General features: G+C 43.0%; 1 protein-coding gene across 1 annotated transcript in view; it reads right to left on the reverse strand.

Annotated features, from left to right (window-relative positions):
* Positions 1 to 5720: 5720 nt before the first annotated feature.
* LUZP2 (leucine zipper protein 2) overlaps positions 5721 to 19265 on the reverse strand; it is a 393113-nt gene continuing 379568 nt past the window's right edge. Inside the window, exons 11-12 of the mRNA XM_030199448.1 lie at positions 7241 to 7321; positions 5721 to 6143 (exon numbers count right to left, since the gene is read on the reverse strand). Coding sequence (XP_030055308.1) covers positions 6090 to 6143; positions 7241 to 7321 — 135 coding nt within the window. The 3' untranslated portion in view covers positions 5721 to 6089. The remainder of the gene's footprint in view (positions 6144 to 7240; positions 7322 to 19265) is intronic.

A 19265-nucleotide genomic window follows, 5' to 3' on the forward strand; every position in this document is an offset into this window, starting at 1 on the left:
AGCAAAGCGATGCTCAGAAGGAATCAAATGCAAATATGTGTGCTTAATTTGCACAAACAGGTGAAACGTAAGGGAAGGACTGTGCCTGTCACGTGCACACAGAGGTTTTGCGGTAAGTGCGGCTCTTGTGTGCATGCCCAGACAAACCTGGAAATGCAACCACACATTGGCGTTGTTCTTCTGCGATTTTAAATGTGAGCCTTTCAAAAATTGGTTGCACTTAATATTTTTGAAGGGTTCATATTTGAGTGCAGAAAAACAGGGACTGATGTGTGCTTTCACTTTTGGTTCTGCTCCGACTCACACACATGCTTGTTTCTCACTATCAGCACTTAAAGGTACAAGGGCTTCCTGCTTGTGAAACAAGACAACACCCGCAGTTTAATGTAAGAAATTAACAAGAAATGTCCTGAAAGCCTTTTACACTGCCCCTGAGCTGGCATTACAGTTTCGGCGTTAGAGCCATCACTTCCATCTGTGCATTGCAGTGCTTTACTTTATTCATTGGGAACAATACATAGTGACCTCATTAGCATCTATTTAAATATACTTAAATACAATTTGCCGCCATAATTAGTAAGCATGCACGTTCACACCGGCACTCAAACCTACTGAGCATTCGGCACTATCCCCCGGATTCTATATATGGCACCTAGATTTACTTGGAGATAAGTGCATAACTTAATTGTTGGAACAAGATAAATTAGCATTTTTAATGGCATTTAACAAGCAATAATGAGCGCTAATTGGCAATAATTACAATTTATGAGCAGAAATCGGTAAGTGTATTCTATAAAGAACTGCGCCTAAATTGCAAGGCGCACAATTCAAAATAAACACGCGTAGCTGAAAAGGGACGTGTTTATGAGTGTGTGTATGGGCTTTCCATGGATATTCCAACAGTTATGTGTGCAATTATAGAATATTACTCAGTACACCTAAATCTACACGCATGGATTTATACCAGGTTTTTATTGGCGTAAATGAGCAACTATAGCTTTAGGCACTGCAGTATTGATAATGCGTATTGTATATACTGCACCTTAATTTTATAGAATACGCTTATTTCTGTGTGGATTTTTTATGCGTCATATATAGAATCTAGCCCTATATGTGTGCGCAAACCCGGCATTAACCGCATGCTAACACCCACCATAGTATTGAGCATTGTCTCCAAGGAAGGGAAGGGAGCTGTTAATGCTGCAGATAATGCAAAGTTGTAGCTAACAGTATCATATATTATCTGCTCTACGGTGAATGTGCAGGACCCACTTTTCTCTGCCTTAACTGCATCACAAAATACTGGGATTCTCAAGTCAGAGGTTGTGTTCTCCTTACATATTTATTTTATTTTTACCAGTTACTGTGTGGTAACTGCAAACCCTTAGTGCAGCTTAGTAAATGAGGTTCTCATTGTGCTGATGCAATTCAAAATCAGAATTCACAAAGTCGTATCAATTGGAAAATATTTGACAGCTTGAAACCTAGAGGTACTTATCTGAGACGACTGCTAGGGAGATTTTGGCACCATTTTGAAGTCAGGCACCAATGGGGCTAGAACAACTAGGGATCACCTCTGCCCCTATCACTAGCCTCCAGAGTAATCCCCCAGGAGGTACCAGGGAAGAGATTGGGTGGGGGTTCATGTAGGAGGTCAGAGTGAGAGATTCAAGTTTTTTTTTGGCGGGGGGGGGGGGGGTTGTTCATGGTGTGGAACTTTGATTGGGGAAGTGGAACTTGGACTGGGAGGGGCTTTGGTTCGTTGGAGGAGATAGAAGACTTTTCCATGCACTGGCTCCTTTAGAAATAGTGGATCAGAGTTTGCTGCAGCCAGTACAGTGCGATATTCCCAGCTGAAATAATGCAATGCAAAATGAAATTTACTATGCCATTTACTAGCCTGCAGTACTGTTAATGACTTACACGGTAAATTTTGCAGTGGTAAAGTGCAATATGTTTTCCAGCTTAGTCATTATTACCTTCAACCCAAGGTTTAACTATTGACTGGGAAGGACATATTTCTTTCTAGAGCATAGTAGATCAATGCTACGAGTCTCTATGCTGATAGAGGTGCCACCTTTCATAGGCAAGGTGGAATGGAAATGTTATTCATGTAGCAGACAACGAAGATTCCACTGAGTAGGGGGCCGATTGTCAATCTTTGTATAATGACCAAAATTAATTCCAGATGTGGAATGAAAAGTGCAGCTTATTTAACCTATCCCTTTACAAAACTCAGATTTAAGAGCCAGTATTGCTATTTGGTTGTCAACAGAAGCAAGATGCTGCTAGTATGATGATGTGTCCTCTGTGATTATTGAACATCTGATTCATACTATTTGGTTTTTGAGTACGATGACCAGAGATGTTGAACTTGACTATTTATTCAACCTCATTATAGAACATGACCATGATATCCAGCTCTTACTAAATAGGGTCAAAAACACTGTAATATTTATCTTATTCACAGGATTACCAGTAATAACATGTGGATGACAGGTCAAGCTTTGCTGTCAAAGGGAAATTAGGAATGGGAATACAATGTTCTGTACTGCCAGTAAAGTGTCAACCGTACTTCAATAATCTGTTTTCCAAATAAGATTTGACAGATTTTCTGGTGCATATCTTAAAAAAGATTTTAATGAGTCCCAACGGTATATAAGCTTTCAAGTAAAATGAGATGTGAGATCCAATTAAGAAAAAACACCACTTACTGCATGGCATTTATAATGCCTGTCCTGCATGTATTAAAGAATTTGTGACTCAAAGTGTGTTTTGAGGATTTAAAAAACAGCTTCCTAATGTGCACAGATGGAATTATCGGAGGTGCAGATATCAGAGAGGCATTAATCAGTAGTACTGTTCATTTCTTGAGGTAGAAATGTGGTACGGGAAAGGGCTGACACTTTTAATAACAGAGCCGCATAAAACACAGTTATTAACCATTCCTGTAATAGGAATATGGCATATATTTTCACAATATATTTATTGCACATTAGTAAACTTCAAGTGGGTGCCTCATAGCTAGAATTCCACTCTGATATGTCAAATCTGCTTCCTGTCTTATACTTTTCAAATGGATGGGATGGAGGAGACGGAAGGAGTGCTGATGAACTAACCATCATAACCTCAAAGGAAAGGAACAGACAAGCAGTACAACTGTAATATGTGATCTAATACATGAAGGAAGACTAAAAAGGTCAGTCACCATGTGTGACTGCTCTCCCGTAAGAGACAGATGAGATAACGATAAATCTCTTTTTAGCCTAACATAGAAAGTTGACCTTAGATTTATCATCATTAATTTACTTCCACTTTCGGGGACAGAGTGGTGTTTTGGTGCTGTCCATATCAAACATGCTTCCTTTACATCTGTATAAGGAGCTTCAGTTTCATTTGCAGCATTATTATGATGATGAAAGGGAGGAAAGTTGGTAATTGAGAATGTGATAGCTGGTGCACACTCTAAGGGTCATCCAGTCTGTCAACAGACAGTGCTTCAGATCCCAGCTGATATCTGGCTTTCCCTTCACTTCTTCACAAATAGGAATATTTTGTGCCTATCCCATGCTCTTTTGAAGTTCATCACTGGTTGTTTCCATCATATACCCTTATAGACATAAGAACATAAGAGTAGCCATACTGGATCAGACTAATGGTCCATCTAGCCCAGTATCCTGTTTTCCAAACAGTGGCCAAGCCAGGTCACAAGTATCTGGCAGAAATCCAGATCATGACAATACTCCATATTACAAATCCCAGGGCAAACAGTTGCTTCCCATGTCTATCTCAATAGCAGATTATGGACTTTTCCTCCAGGAATTTGTCCAAACTTTTTAAAACCCATATACGCTAATCGCTGTTACCACCTCCTCCGGCAAAGAGTTCCAGAGCTTAACTATTTGTTGAGTGAAAAAATATTTCCTCCTATTTGTTTTAAAAGTATTTCCATGTAGCTTCCTTGAGTGCCCCCTAGTGTTTGCACTTTTGTAACGAGTAAAAAATTGATTTACTTCTACACAACTCAGGATTTCGTAGACCTCAATCATGTCTCCCCTCATCCACCTCTTTTCCAAGCACTTGTCACCCTTTTGTATTTCATGATTTTACTCCCAAGTCTATCTCCTTGGAGTCTCATCATGTGACTGCTTGTTCTAGAGCAAGGCTTCTCAACCCTTGCCAGGAGACACACCTAGCCAAATTCCTTGGTATGCAAATTTATCTCATACATATTCATTGTGGTAACCTATTAGCTAGTGGTGCCTTCAGGAAAGGGTAGAGAAATACTGTTCCAGAGCATTCATTCCTCTGAAAAAGTTTCACTTTCTTTTATTAGGCCTTTCTCCATCTTCAAAGTTCAGATCTTTAATCTTTCATTAACCTTATGATATGGGGGTGGGGTAGGGCAATACTCAAGCCACAGTGGTCTGTGGTTTTAAAACTGCTGACAGTTGCTGGTTGAATTAGACTCAGATATTCAATGCCTGGACACCGGAAATGAATTTCTGGGTCTTTGACAGACCTAGACGTTAGGAGGGCACTGACCAGTCTTCAGTGCTGGTACCTGCATATCTAACTAGGCAAAGAAAGGATTTTGCCTTGACTTCACCCTCGAACTGTCGCAGAGCTAACAAGACAATGCCATAGAGGTCACACCGGATTTTTAGCAGCACTGTATGGATATGTGCTGGTAAGAAACTTGGGGTGGCTCATTTAGTTTTGTTCAAGCAGACATGGCTTCTGCTCACTTAAACCATGTTGAATACAAAATCCCATGATTTGTACTTCATTTAGGCTATTTAGTTGCGAATTAAAATTAAATAAAGCAAAAAGATTATGTAATAACTGAAGCTCTGAAGGTGTGACATCTTAGCTGTTTGGTAAAGCAACAGAAGAGCCTTCCTTAGGACAGAACTCAAGACTTACCAGAAAAACAAGGCTATATTCAAATGTTATTTCCAGTGGGAATGGCAGATGATCTTCTCTTAGGGGCCCTTTTACTAAGCCGCGTAGGTGCCTACGTGTGTCCAAAATGTACCAATTCGGAACTACCACCCAGCTACCACGTGGCCCAGGTGCCCACTAACTACTACTACAAATCATTTCTACAGTTTTACCAGACGTATGCAGCACTTTACAATTGAACATGAAGAAAAGACACTCCCTAAGCGCACTGGAAATTTTCCGGTGCGTGGCACTAAGCGGGCAGTAATTGGCATTGTATGTGTGCTGACGATTACTGCCCAGTTAATGCATGAGACCTTACCGGTAAGTTCTCAGGCTCAAAATGGACACGCACCAATTTTCATTTTGCCGCACATTCATTTTCAGCCAAAAAAAGGCAGGTGCACTGAAAAGTGAATCTGCGTGTGTCCAATACACACATCTACACCAGCGCAAGCCACTTTTTGGCACACCTTAGTAAAAGGACCCCTTATTGAGACCCATGGTCTCCATTGTTTAGAAGTGAACAGTGGAATTAATTGGTTCCTCGAATGGAATCTTTTGAGTAAATTGTAATAATGTCTACGGGGAAGATACATTTGTATACCTAGCCATCAAGGGTGGATGTGCAGTGAAGAGTTCCTGTCAAAATCAGATTTTGCTGCCCATTGTACACCAGAATGCGACTTCAGGATAGAAAGTATTTTCCGAAACATGCTGAAGTAGTGAACAGTCTGGTTTCCTTTAATGCAGATATCACCAAAATGAATCTTGCACATAAATCCAGAATAAAACTTCTGAATGTCAAATATTTGCGAAACCAGCTGATTTATATCACAGAAATGATCTCATTCCATACATCATGATAGTTTCAAAAACTAGACTGTATTACAAAGCATTTTTCAAACATCCATTTTCATTGGATTATTGCTAAAATAATAACCATTCTATTTTATGTCGGAAACTCTTGACACTTTTACAAACATTCAAGACTTAGTGAAAAAGTTACATGCTTTAGAAACCTAGTACATCTCCATGCCTTTAGACTAGAATCATAGACAATAGCAAATTATAAACATTGCTGACAGTCATAACATTGTTTTACAATGATTTTTCTTCCTTTTTATTCATATTCCTAGGGATCTTCAGAGTTTGGTCTGTTGGTTTTTTAATTTCTGATTTGGAGAGCCATGTGAATTCTGTTAAAAATAATAAAAGAAGAATGAATAATGTTGGTCATTAGGAGTTTGCTCTAATTAGGTGTTAGTGCATGTCATCGTTTAGTACATTGTGTAATAACTGCACTGCTAATGTTCTTTACCTTTTCATTTTAACATCCATTATTACATAGGCTCTTTAATTACTAACCCCTCTGTTTACAAAGCTGCACTAGTGGCTGGCAGTGTGGTAATGCTGACACAGCCCATTTACTTTTATGCAGCCCCAGATGAATATTGGCCTGGCCCGCGTAAGTGCCGGGCGCCCAGTCTGCCCAAAATTATCCCCCCCCCCCCCCCCCCCGATATTCAGTGCCGGGGGATACATTAGCTGGCAATGATCAGCATTTTAAAAAACGCTTACCACTGCCAGCTGAATATCGAAGGGTAGGTGTATAATTGTATACTTCTCCCAAACTCTACCCATGTGCACGCTCACTAGAAAGAAAGTGTGTCCCATCAATTCTATACCGGTACATGCATATTTGATCGCATTCATACATAGACATCCTTGTAAAATTACTCTTTTATTTTTAGATAAAATGTCACTTAATTTTAGGTGCATGAAAGCAATGTCCCTATCTCAGGCATTGGCAAAAAATGAATAAGAGCTCAGGGTTCCTTTTCCAATTCTGTGGTAAGCACTAGCGTGTGCTTAGCATGCAATGTGCCAAGGCATCCTGTGTTAATTTAACAATCTGCCTGCACAAATCAAGTGCTAAAATATACATTTTATTTTACCATAGAAGGGGTGTGTCAGAGAGGTGGAGAACGGGCTACATTGCTGCTCACTAACTGATTAGCACAGGATGATTGAATGAGTCCTTACCACCCACAAAATAGGCATCAGTAAGGACTCATGCACTAATTTTTCATAATGTGGTGGCCTAATGGCACATTAGCATGTGGCCATTAATTTGGAAAATGCCCATTTTCTGGCTGTGGTAGAAATGGCCTTAGCCTGCCCATACGTGGGTCTTTCCCGTGCACTAAGGCCATTTCTACTGCAGTTTTGTAAAAGAAGCCCTAAGGAACCTATGTAAAATTTAAAGGAACATTTAAGAAGAATGGAAGGTTACCTTGATGCTTGGATCTGACGTTGTCCCCTTGTTATTCATAGATGAGGAACTGTTATTATTCACGGTGCAGATTTTACTAACCTAGAGCGCAATTGACAAGAGCTGTGTCATTAACATTGAATTATTGCTTTCTTTGGATGTCTTCATTGTTTAAAAAAAACAAAACAACCTTTCATCAGTTTAACGGAGTTTTATTCCCATGTTCTCTGGAAGATGCAGTTAAACCTGAAGGCGGAACCTGGGTTATCCCCCCTTCTGATCCTCTATATCCCCTCTGCCCCCCCCCCCAAGAAAATACCATGAGGCCCAAGCTCATCCGTCCCCTTAGGCTCCCCTAGGGCTTACCTTTTCTGGTCTCTAGTAGTCTATGAAGAAATAGGCATAAGCGATGCCCACTCATTCCTGCCCAGCACTGGTCGCTCCTAAAACAGGCTGTTGCACCCTCTAGTGGCTTCCTCATGATATTTAAAGTACCGCAAGTACTTCAGTCACCATGGTACTTGAAGTACCGCAAGACTGCTGCTAAAGGTCCCAGCAGCCATTTTCAGGAGCTGCTAATGCCAAGCAGGAGCAAGTGTGCATTACTGCTGCCTGTTTCTTCCTAGACCACCAGAGACCAGGGGGAGTCTAATGGGGTGGCTGGGCTTGGGCCTCTTGGTATTTTCTTCGGGTAGATGGAAGATTGGAAGGGGGAGACAGCTAAGGTCTAGGGCGGAAGGGAGGATCTGGAAGGAGATGGAGCAAGTCATGGGCAGCTGATTTTATGTGGGTCGCAGCTGAATATCAGCCAGGATCCAGATACGATCTAGTGACCAGAACCTAAACAATTAAACACAGAAATTCAACACTGGTGCCAGGATATAGTCTTGCATTGAATATCTGGGATTAATTCTGCCCACGGAAGTCTGTGTTTAAAAAAACGCTGACTGATAAAGGCTGAATAACGGCCGGTATGGGTTTCTGTGTCTTTTTATCTAGGCACACTATTGGGCTCATTTTTGAAAGAGAAGGAAACCCCATCTTTTGCCATAAATCGGAAGATGGACGTCCTTCACACAGGGTCGCCCAAATTGGTATAATCGAAAGCCGATTTTGGACGTCCCCAACTGCTTTCCGTCACGGGGATGGCCAAAGTTCAAGGGGGCGTATCGAAGGTGGGACTTGAGCATGCCTAACACTAGGATGTCCTCGACCCATAATCGAAAAAGAAACAAGCATGTCCCTGACGAACACTTGGAAATTGCTCCCAGGTGCATACCTCCCTTACCTTGATTCCCTCCAGTGGTCTCATCTGGTCATATCGAGGGGCATAATCGAAAGGGGCGCCCAAGTTTTCCTGAGGACGTCCTCGCAGGACGTCCTGGAAAAGGGGCAGGGAAACCCGTATTATCGAGACAAGATGGGCGTCCATCTTTCGTTTCAATAATACGGTCGGGGACACCCAAATCACGAAATTTAGGTCGACCTTACAGATGGTCGTCCCCGATTTTCAGCGATAATGGAAACCGAGGACGCCCATCTCAGAAACGACCAAATCCAAGCCATTTGGTCATGGGAGGAGCCAACATTTGTAGTGCACTGGTCCCCCTCACATGTCAGGACACCAACCGGGCACCCTAGGGCGCACTGCAGTGGACTTAAGAAATTGCTACCAGGTATGTGCTGAGCCCCCCCCCCCCAACACCCACTACCCACAACTGTACAAAACTACCATAGCCCTAAAGGGTGAAGAGGGGCACCTACATGTGGGTAGAGTGGGTTTCTGGTGGGTTTTGAAGGGCTCACATTTACCACCACAAGTGTAACAGGTAGGGGGGGATGGGCCTGGGCCCGCCAGCCTGAAGTGCACTGCACCCACTAAAACTACTCCAGGGACCTGCATACTGCTGTCAGGGAGCTGGGTATGATATTTGAGGCTGGCATAGAGGCTGGCAAAAAATATTTTTTTAAGTTTTTTTTTTAGGGTGGGAGGGGGTTAGTGACCACTGAAGGAGGAAGTAAGGGGAGGTCATCCCCGATTCCCTCCGGTGGTCATCTGGTAAGTTCGGGCACCTTTTTGAGGTTGGTTGTAAGAAAAAAATGGACCAAGTAAAGTCGCCCAAGTGCTTGTCAGTGACACCCTTCTTTTTTCCATTATCAGTCGAGGACGCCCATGTGTTAGGCACGTCCAAGTCCCCCCTTTGCTATGCTTCTGACACGCCCCCGTGAACTTTGGTTGTCCCCACGATGTAAAGCAGTTGAGAACGCCCAAAATCGGCTTTCGATTATGCTGATTTGGGCGACCCTGTGAGAAGGACGCCCATCTTCTGATTTGTGTCGACAGATGGGCGTCTCTCTTTCGAAAATGAGCCTGATCGGGTACCTTTTTGTGCCTTATTCATTCTAAAAATAGGTCTAGCTCAAAACGTCTTAGTTTTAGTCCTGGATGGTTATGTTTTGTGGAAAAGATAAAAACAGATCGGTAATAGGTATAAATGGACTTTTATTCATGCAAATAACAAATTTCTTAGGGTGATGCAAGAAGTTTGTTATTTGCATGAATAAAAGTCCATTTATACCTATTACCAATCTGCTTTTATCTTTTCCATCTTGAAGCTTGTGGATCGATTGCCTTCCTGTTTTTTGGTTTTGTTTTGTTCCATTATGGCTGAAAAACATCCATGTCTTAGGAATGCCCAAATCCCCTCCTTAACATGCCCTTAATGTGTCCCCTTGACATTTGGACACACTGCAGATGAACAGCATAGAAAAATGTCTATAAATAGGTTTTGAAATGACTGAGTTGGACATTTATGTGAGAAAAACATCCAAATGCTGCTTTATGCCACTTTTTATGTTTTTCTCTTTCGAAAATGAACCCTGCAGTCTGTCAGCAAGGAACCAACCAAAGCATCAAACCATGGCTAAACTGCAAAAGGATTTTCCTTTTGGCATAATTGCTTTAATAAATAATAAAATTAGAGAGTCAAGAAAAGAGTGTTCCTGAAACCACTGTAGAGAGCAGCTTGTTAGGTTTTCAAAAACAAAAATAAATAAATCAAAGCAAAGGAGGTGTTAAAGAATAGAACATTTTGGGCCAAATGGACTAGGCAATATCCCACGGTATATCTGATCCTTTGAGTTGTGGTTCTAATTCTTTTTATGTTAATCTATCATGACTTAAAAAGACATTATTTACAGCATTCTCTCTCTGCACCAGTGGCGTAGCCAAGGGTGGGCCTGGGTGGACCCAGGCCCATCCACTTTGCGCTCAGGCCCACCCAGTAGCAGCACACCTATGATATGGCTGGCAGGGATCCCCAAGCCCCACCAGCTGAAAACTCCCAACAACTGTCCCTCCTACATACCTTTTAAATAGCAGATCTTCACCTGTAGCAAGCAGCGACTGATACATACTGCTCACACTGGCCCCACAGCCTTCCCTCTGATGTATTCCCACCTATGCAGAAACAGGAAGTGGCATCAGAGGGAAGGCTGTGGGGCCAATATGAGCAGAGTGTATTAGTTGCTGCTTCCTGCCGGTTAAAATCTGCTATTTAAAAGGTATGCGGGGGAGGGGGGGATGTTTGAGAGACCATATGGCATGCAGGCGAGAGAGGGAGAGACCAAATCACTTGTGGGACAAGGCACAATTCTTCTGCCCACCCATCTTGGGCCCAGGCCCACCCAAAATTGGGTGTCTGGCTAAGCCCCTGCTCTGCACAAAGGGGCCGATGTAGAAAGCCACTGTGGGCTGCAGCACATGAGTAATGAGCAGTCTACATGCTCGTTATGGGCCACATATTAGAAAGGGGGCTCAGTGATCAAATTAACTCACATGGTAGACATCAGCACATAGCATATCAATATGCAAGGTAAACTGGTTATTAGCTAATCTGCAGCTGTCAGACCTGTGAGTTCTTGTACCAAGTAGAGCGCTGCTGAGCCCGGTACTCAGACCAGGATCTGCTTGGAGGCTGGACAACCCCAGGTAACACCTGCGCTGACCGCCGTTCCCCAGAGGTTGAGCTCCTAGGTGCGGGCGGGCTTACGAGATGGAGCAGGAAGCGGGGTGATGAACATGACAGCCAGGAAGGCAGTAGGCAAGAGAGTGATCCAGGTACAGGCAGAGTCAGTACGCAGGCAGCAGACACAAGAGTAATCCAGGTACAGGCAAGGTCAGGAGGCAGGAAGCAGACACAAGAGTAATCCAGGTACAGGCTAAGTCAGCAACGAAGAATAAAGTAGAGGAGAAGCACACTACTGAGCAAGTAACACCTACCAAAGTAGAAGCTGAAGCAAGGAGTCTAGGGAGAGCTCAGCTGATAAAGTGCTGGCGTCTGACATCACCAGGAAAAAGGGGCACAGCCATAGGACAAGAGCAGGGGAAGGAGGAACCAGAAGACCAATAGGAGAGAAGCAAGGGAAGCCAGGCAGAGGAAGAGCAGACCCAGGTGGGTGGAAGCAAAGCAGTCAAGGAGCTTGGAAGCCAGGCAGAGAGAGCAGAGTCAGGTGTATGGAAGCAAAGCAATCAAGGAGCCTGCTGCCAGAGAAGAACTACACAGACATAGCTCAGGGCTGTGCCAGTCAAGTGTGCGTGCCAACGGGACCCTGCACAGCCCGAGAACGCCGCTTGTGTTGAGGTAGGGGACATGACAGCAGCAGTGCCTCAGACCTGTGTGCTGACATGGCTACAGCATGAGAAATCTCCCGCTAGGTCTGAAGTGGTGTAGAAAAGTTGGGGACAGACCCCAACCTGAACTCCTTGCCCCTGATAGCTTTCTGCATGGCTCCCTGGTATTCTAGTCACCCCCTTCTAACAACCATAAACCAATCCAATCCCTCTGCACCACCACCCCCAACACAACCAAAAAGTCAACGTTGTCTAGTGGCCCTTCTCCCTCCCCCAATCCAATTCTTCTCCTGCTCAAACTTCCAAAAACAATCACTGGTAGTCTAGTGGCCTTCACCCCCATTCCCCCACCCCTAACTTTACAAGCTAATCTCTGGTATTTACTGGTCAGGCAGAAACATTTTTTCAATATGGTGGCACTGGAAACAGGAGGTGGCTGGTGTTGCCCCTAGTCACCAGGGTATGTTTTCATGTCATGGGAGGGAAAAGGAGTCATGTTAGGTGGGGGTGAGGGTACTGCTAAATATCAGGGATTATATTTTTAAGTTAGGGGGAGGGAAGGGGGTCATGTTGGGTGGGGGAGGTTTTTTTTAATTAATCAGGGAGTTGGGTCAGTGGGGAAGGGTATGCAGCTAGACACCAGAGATTGGGGGATCAGTTCAAGGAGGGAGGGGGTCCAATGCAGATGCCAGCAACTTGTGAGCCAATCATGACTCATACCCTGACATTTCACAATGGCCTGCGGATTACTACTGTGATTTTAACATGGCAGTCATTTCCATGCTCACTGATTACAGCATTCCGCAGTATTTTAGATTGTTAATTTTGTGGTAGAAGCCACTTGCTAGCTGGCTCTACCCCATGGCTTTCTCCATCAGCCCACCCCCCCAAAGCACTATCCCTTGGATTCTATATAGCATGACTTAAGTTGTGCATGCAAATCCAGTTGTATTCTGGATTTGTGCATCCAACTTAATTAGTTAACAAGCCAATCAGTGCCGACAATTGCCACTTAACAATCAAATATTGACACTAATTGGCATTAATTAGAATTTATGTGCAGAATTGTCTAAGCGTATTCTATAACGTGATGCAAATAAATTCTAAGTCACATAGAGGGGCATAATGGAACAGAAACGCCTATCTCCATGGGCGTTAATCTCCGAGAACGGGTCCGTGAAGGGGCGGACCGAACCGTATTATCGATAAAAAATAGACGCCCATGTTTTATTCGCCAATGTGTGAGCTGGGCGTTTTTGCTTTTCAGCGATAATGGAAAGGAAAGTGCCCAGCTCAAAAACGAATAAATCCAAGGCATTTGTTCGTGGGAGGGGCCAGGATTCGTAGTGCACTGGTCCCCCTCACATGCCAGGACACCAACCGGGCACCCTAGGGGCACTTTTACAAAAACAATAAAAAGGTAAAAGAGCTCCCAGGTGCATAGCACCCTTCCCTTGTGTGTTGAGCCCCCCAAATGCCCCTCAAAACCCACTGCCCACAAGTCTACACCATTACTATAGCCCTAAGGGGTGAAGAGGGGCACCTACATGTGGGTGACAGTGGGTTTGGGGGGGTTGGACGACTAATAAGCATTAAGCAGCACAATTGTAACAGGTAGGGGGGATGGGCCTGGGTCCACCTGCCTGACGTCCACTGCACCCCCTAACAACTGCTCCAGGGACCTGCATACTGCTGCCTGGGAGGAGGGTATGACATTTGAGGGTGAAAATAAAAAGTTGTGAAACATCATTTTTTTGTGGTGGGAGGGGGTTAGTGACACTGGGGGAGTCAGGGTAGGTCATCCCCGATTCCCTCTGGTGGTAATCTGGTCATTTAGGGCACTTTTTGGGGCCTTATTCGTGAAAAAAACAGGGTCCAGGAAAAGTGCCCTAAATTCTAGCTACAAACGCATCCATTATCGGCGAAGGGCGCCCATCTCTGTTCGGGGTGATAACCACGCCCCAGTTCCGCCTTCGACACGCCTTCGACACGCCCCCGTCCACTCTGTCCGCATCCGCGACGGAGTGCAGTTGAAAGCGTCCCAAATTCGGCTTTTGATTATACCGCGTTATTCGTTTTTGTGAGATAAACGCCCATCTCCCGATTTAGGTCGGAACTTGGGCGTTTTTCTCGTTCGATTATAAGCTGGATAGTTGAAAAGGGGACATGGCCATGGGCAGGTAATGGGAGGGTCCTGGGTGTCAGATTTACACTACGTTTTACTTGGAGTAACTGCCTGCGACTAAATTTAGTCACGCGTACGGGCACTCGGTGTATTCTATAAACTGTGCAGAAATTTAGGCTCATTTTATAAAGTATGTCTAAATGTAGGCATACTTTCTAGAATATGCCTAGTTGTATTTCATTTCAGAGCTGATTTTTTTAGGCGTGCTATATAGAACCTAGTCCTATATACCTCAGAATCAACATACCAAAATTATCATTCATGATACAGGGTTAACTAAATATCAAATGAAATTGAATTTTATATAGACAAAAAGCTACTGAGATAGAACATTGGATATTAAAATGAAAAGCATTGTTTGCTCTGCAGTATATAATCTGCACTTTGTTTTCATGCAGATTGATTACTGAAGTTTGTGTAAACTCAAACAGCTAAAACATTCAGCTTGTGACCAATATCTACAAGGAATGAATCTTCATTATCCATAAATAAAAGCATTAAATTAGAAAATGCATCTTCCTTACGAAGCTATGCAATTTTAATTTGGAAGTCATGTAGCAGCAAATGCATTGAGCAAGGCTAGATCATTGTAATCAGCAATGTGCAATTCCTAGCTTGCGAGAGCCACCAAGTATGCAACTTTACAATCAAGGTGAAAGAAAAGATGTAATTTATAGTCCATTAAAGTATATTCCTAACAATGGAAGAAAGTAATGGACAATTACCATGCTGTTGTTACATTGCACTCCCGATGGAAGCCATAGGTTTTGCTAAACCTACACTGATAAGGAAAACAATGTTTGTAACTGTGGTCAGTTCTTAGTGTTTAATTTGCCCCTCAGTCTGCTATCTGTTGCCATATTGGTCTCACTCCTTTGAATCATTAACCATATGAAATCTCTCATTACCTCACTGTTGCAGAACAGAAGAGAAAAACATATAAAACGAGTAATTTTACAACTGGACACCTAGTTTAAGGTGATAAAAATGCACCTATTTCAAGGCTGTTTTATAAAGAAAAGTAGGCACCTATTGACTGATATTCAGGCCCAGATGCATTAAAGTCGTCAATAATTCCCGTTCCCTACCGATTCCATAGCGAATCGGTAGGGAACGAGAATTCACTAAGGAAAGAGAATGCAAATGAGCTACTCATTGTAGCTCCGTTGCATTCACCATTACCTCGGTAGCCAGTCGGAGAATCGGGGCGTCCCATTCGGTTATGCTCCTCTTCCAGGTCTCTTCAGCCAATCAAGCGTGTCTAGCTTGCTGGTGTCAGCTAAACGCACTCTGATTGGCTGAAGAGACCTTGAAGAGGAGCATAATGGAAAGGGACGTCCCGAACTTCGGATCGACTCGCACGTCCCCGATTCCCTTCTTCTCGCACAGCTACAGAAGGTGAGCAGCGCCGGGGAGACAAAACTAAAAAAAAAAAAGAAACAACGGCGAAAAGACAAATAAAAGACGTCCCTCACAAGCGCAGGCAGAGTATGTCCATAAAGGACGCCCCTCACGTGCGCTCGCTGCTTTTTTTTTTCTTTTTTACCTTTTTTTGGGGCCCTTTTCCTTTCCGATTCCCTCACAGGAGCCCTAATGAGAGGTGCAGACCTCCCATTAGGGTTCCCACGGTAAGGGAATCGGAAAAACGGTAGTGCATCTCATTATAATGAGCTGCAACAGTAGTGCAGCTCATTATAATAGCCTTTGAATAATTTGCATTCCATTTTCGTTGCCTGCTACCGTGACAGGGAAAATGCCCTTAGTGCATGCCCCCCCGGTAAACTACTTACATTTTAAACTGGCTGGAACCAGTTTAAAACGCAAGTTGTGGGCTCATTAGGTTTAGTGCATCTGGCCCTCAGTCTGCAGTGGTCAGTTACAAACATTGTTTTTTTTTTTTTTTTAATGCTGGCCCCTGTGGACAGAATTAGCCACAGACACTCAAAGCCTGTGGGCAAAATTAGCCACAGATATTCATGTCTGGGCTGAATAACAGGGTTTAATTAAACTTCTGCTGGCCACCAGATCTTATGCGGTCCCCGGCTAATTCACATAGGGGAAGCAGGTTGGAGCCCTCTGCTCCTCCTATTCCCCCTCCCTTCCACCCCCAAAGTACAAAAGGGCTGACAAGTATATGAGATCTCTGAGGGAGAGGAAGGGGTAGTAGATGGTCTGGATTGCCAGACAGGATAGGCTTGGTGAGAGTCCACTGGGGCGGAGGAACACAGAGATCCCAAGAGGAAACAACAGCAAAAGCAAAGAAGTTGGAAATAGACCAGGCTAACCAGAGACAAACAAGGAAACTTCAATCAATTGTGGACACTTTATTGGTGAAGATTCAACACAGTACCATGTTTAAGCTGGTAGCCTGCATCAGGAGTCTTTAAATAAAATGCAATAACATCAAATGGTCAACGACTGTAACTGTAAGAAAATGAAACAATGTGGTCTTTAAAAAGACCTTTAAGTAGAAAACAAATGGGTCTTTTTATCAAGGCTCATTCATTAAAGGGTCTTTTTGTCAAGGCTCATTCATTAAAGAACTGTGTTCCATTTTTAAAGGCCCCTGGTGCTATTTTTTTGTTTGGACTTTAGTTTGTACTTTGTTCCCTCTCTTTTGTTATATTTAACCAGATAGTGCCACTGAAAATGTCCACTTAGGACCAAATTCTACAAACAATGCAGAATAATTGGTGCCAAAAAAATAACACGCTATTCTAGAAACGGTGCTGAAAGTAAGGCGCCATTTATAGAATATGCTGAGGACTAGATTCTATAAATGATGCCCAAAAAATCAGCGCAAAAAATAGCGCTTTGTGCTTATTCCATAAACCACACTTACAGTTAGGTGTGGTTTATAAAGTACCACTTAGCAAAGGGAACCGAGACTACATTTAGACATTACCATTTACACTAGTGAAAACCTGGTATAAATCCCCACATGTAAATTAAGCGTGGATCACCCTTATTCTATAACAACAGCCACAAATTTTAGGTAAGCCCCCGACCCAACCATGCTCCTCCCATGGCTATGCGCCTTGTCGGATCCATGCATTAGAGTTTACATGCACCTCTTTAGAGAATACACTTAAACAAATGCACATGTAAATTCTAATTATTGCCAATTAGTGCTGATAATTGCTTGTTATTGCCCAATTATCAACACTGATTGGTTTGTTATTCAATTAAGCTGCACACGCAAATTAGACATGCATCCAAATTTGCACACACAACTCAAAGTATCATATATAGAATGTGAGGGTCAGTGTCTAACTTTACATGTGAGGATTTACACCAAGCAAACCCTGATGAAAATATGAGCCCCCCCCCCCCCCCCCCGAGTAGTTTCATGACCTCTTCCCCCAACAAAGACCCCCTCATTACCTTCCCATCCACCCATGGTGATAGTCTTTTGGCCGAAACCAAAACCAGCCAGAGAAAGGATTTGGGGCCAGTTTCGGCACTGTAACCAAAGCAGAAACCAAAATTTGATCGGCCTCTAAGGCAGATAACAGGGAGATGTGACCATCCTGATCTGGCTATTTACTATTTTGCAAAATGAGGCTTATTTAATGCCCACTGTTTGTTTTACTACTTTCTTCCCCTCTTTGCCTCCATTTAGAAAACAAATAAAAGCCAAACTCAGGCTCATCTGAAATTAAAATCCACTTTGGAGCTGCTCCACTAGTGTAGTTTTCTCTTGCTACAATACAGCAGGAAATTATATATTTTGCTTTTGAGAAAGATAATAGAATAATAAAGTAAAATGCTGTGGTTGCTTAGGAACATTGATATGTTTTGGTCCAGTGCTCCATGTCCTCTGCTTTTTTTTTCTGTGAGACTGTATGGGCAGTAAATAAAATATCATTTTTGTTTTTTGAAATCAGAGAGCATGACAATGAAAAAGAACAACATAAAGTATATGAAATGACTAGACAGACAATGAAATCTCATCGCCTATCCATTTTTATATAACAGTTCCTATATTTGTTATGAAGTGAAAGCTTACATTTACTTTTCATCTCACTGGACCTTTTCTGGAATGAGATTCTCTTAAACCCTTTCTTTTCTTGATTGGTGTTCCATGCATCATGTCCTCTTGGGAAATGTCAATGTGTTCATGCATCATTATAGTTGAACATATTAAGGGGAATGTGTATGCGGCTACATCCTGGCTGACAATGATCAATGATGAGCAGCCACAGGAAAAAACAAATATGAAAGACGATCACATAAAGACATTGCAAGTATTTTGTTTACTTTATTTATAGTGGGAAAGGTTCTGAGAATGTGGACCTACGTTTTCATGGTTGGGTGAATCGCCATAAATATATGTCATTATGTTTTCAAATATACACATTGGTGCAGTTCCATAGCAAACTGTAAACTGCTTGATGGAAAGATGCAAAATGGCACTCAACTAGAGATATTTTGCTAGGAGAGAAGCACTGTCTAAAGAAGCAGCATCAAGTATTTGAGCAGATGAGTGCTTCCTTTGGGCACAGTGGAGCCTATTGTACCTGGAACTCAGAGCCACTGTGTGCCATCCACTATGGGCAAGGGTTGACCAGATCTTCTTGCAGGGCAGAAACAGGGGAAGCTGCTTTGAAAATTCTATGGGTCAGAATCCTTATGCAGTCTTAACACCAAGTTCTACTCCCATCAGCCTGGTGGATGAACCTATGTGTGGATGGATTTTTTGGCATTGTGGGGCTATCAGGATCTCTGCTTCTTCACTCAATGTATAATTAACTCTGGAATTCATTGTCAGAGAATGTAGTAAAAGCAGTTAGCTTAGCAGGGTTTAAAAAAGGTTTGGCTAACTTCCTAAAAGAAACATCTATAAGCCATTGTTGAGATGGACTTGTGGAAAATCCACTGCTTATTTCTAGATAAGCAGCATAAAATGTATTGTACTGCTTTGGGATCTTGCCAGGTACTTGTAACCTTGATTGGCCATTGTGACCTTTGGTCTGCCCCAGTATGGCAATACCAATGTTCTATGTTCTTACTCAGGGAATCACCAAAGAAATATCAGCTGAAGGAGATTTTGACATTCATGTCGGTACTCTGGTTGCCACAACATAGCCACAATGAGAGGGGACTCTAAGGGTACAAGCCCTTTCACTTTTGGCTCAGGCCCAATGCCATGTCCACTGATTGGGTGGCAGTGGCAGGAGGTGTAAAAATGCAAGGAAAATCTGGTAACAAAGAGGAGCTGTGGCACA

The sequence above is a fragment of the Microcaecilia unicolor genome, chromosome 4 (genome assembly GCF_901765095.1).
Source record: "Microcaecilia unicolor chromosome 4, aMicUni1.1, whole genome shotgun sequence".
NCBI classification, from domain to species: domain Eukaryota; kingdom Metazoa; phylum Chordata; class Amphibia; order Gymnophiona; family Siphonopidae; genus Microcaecilia; species Microcaecilia unicolor.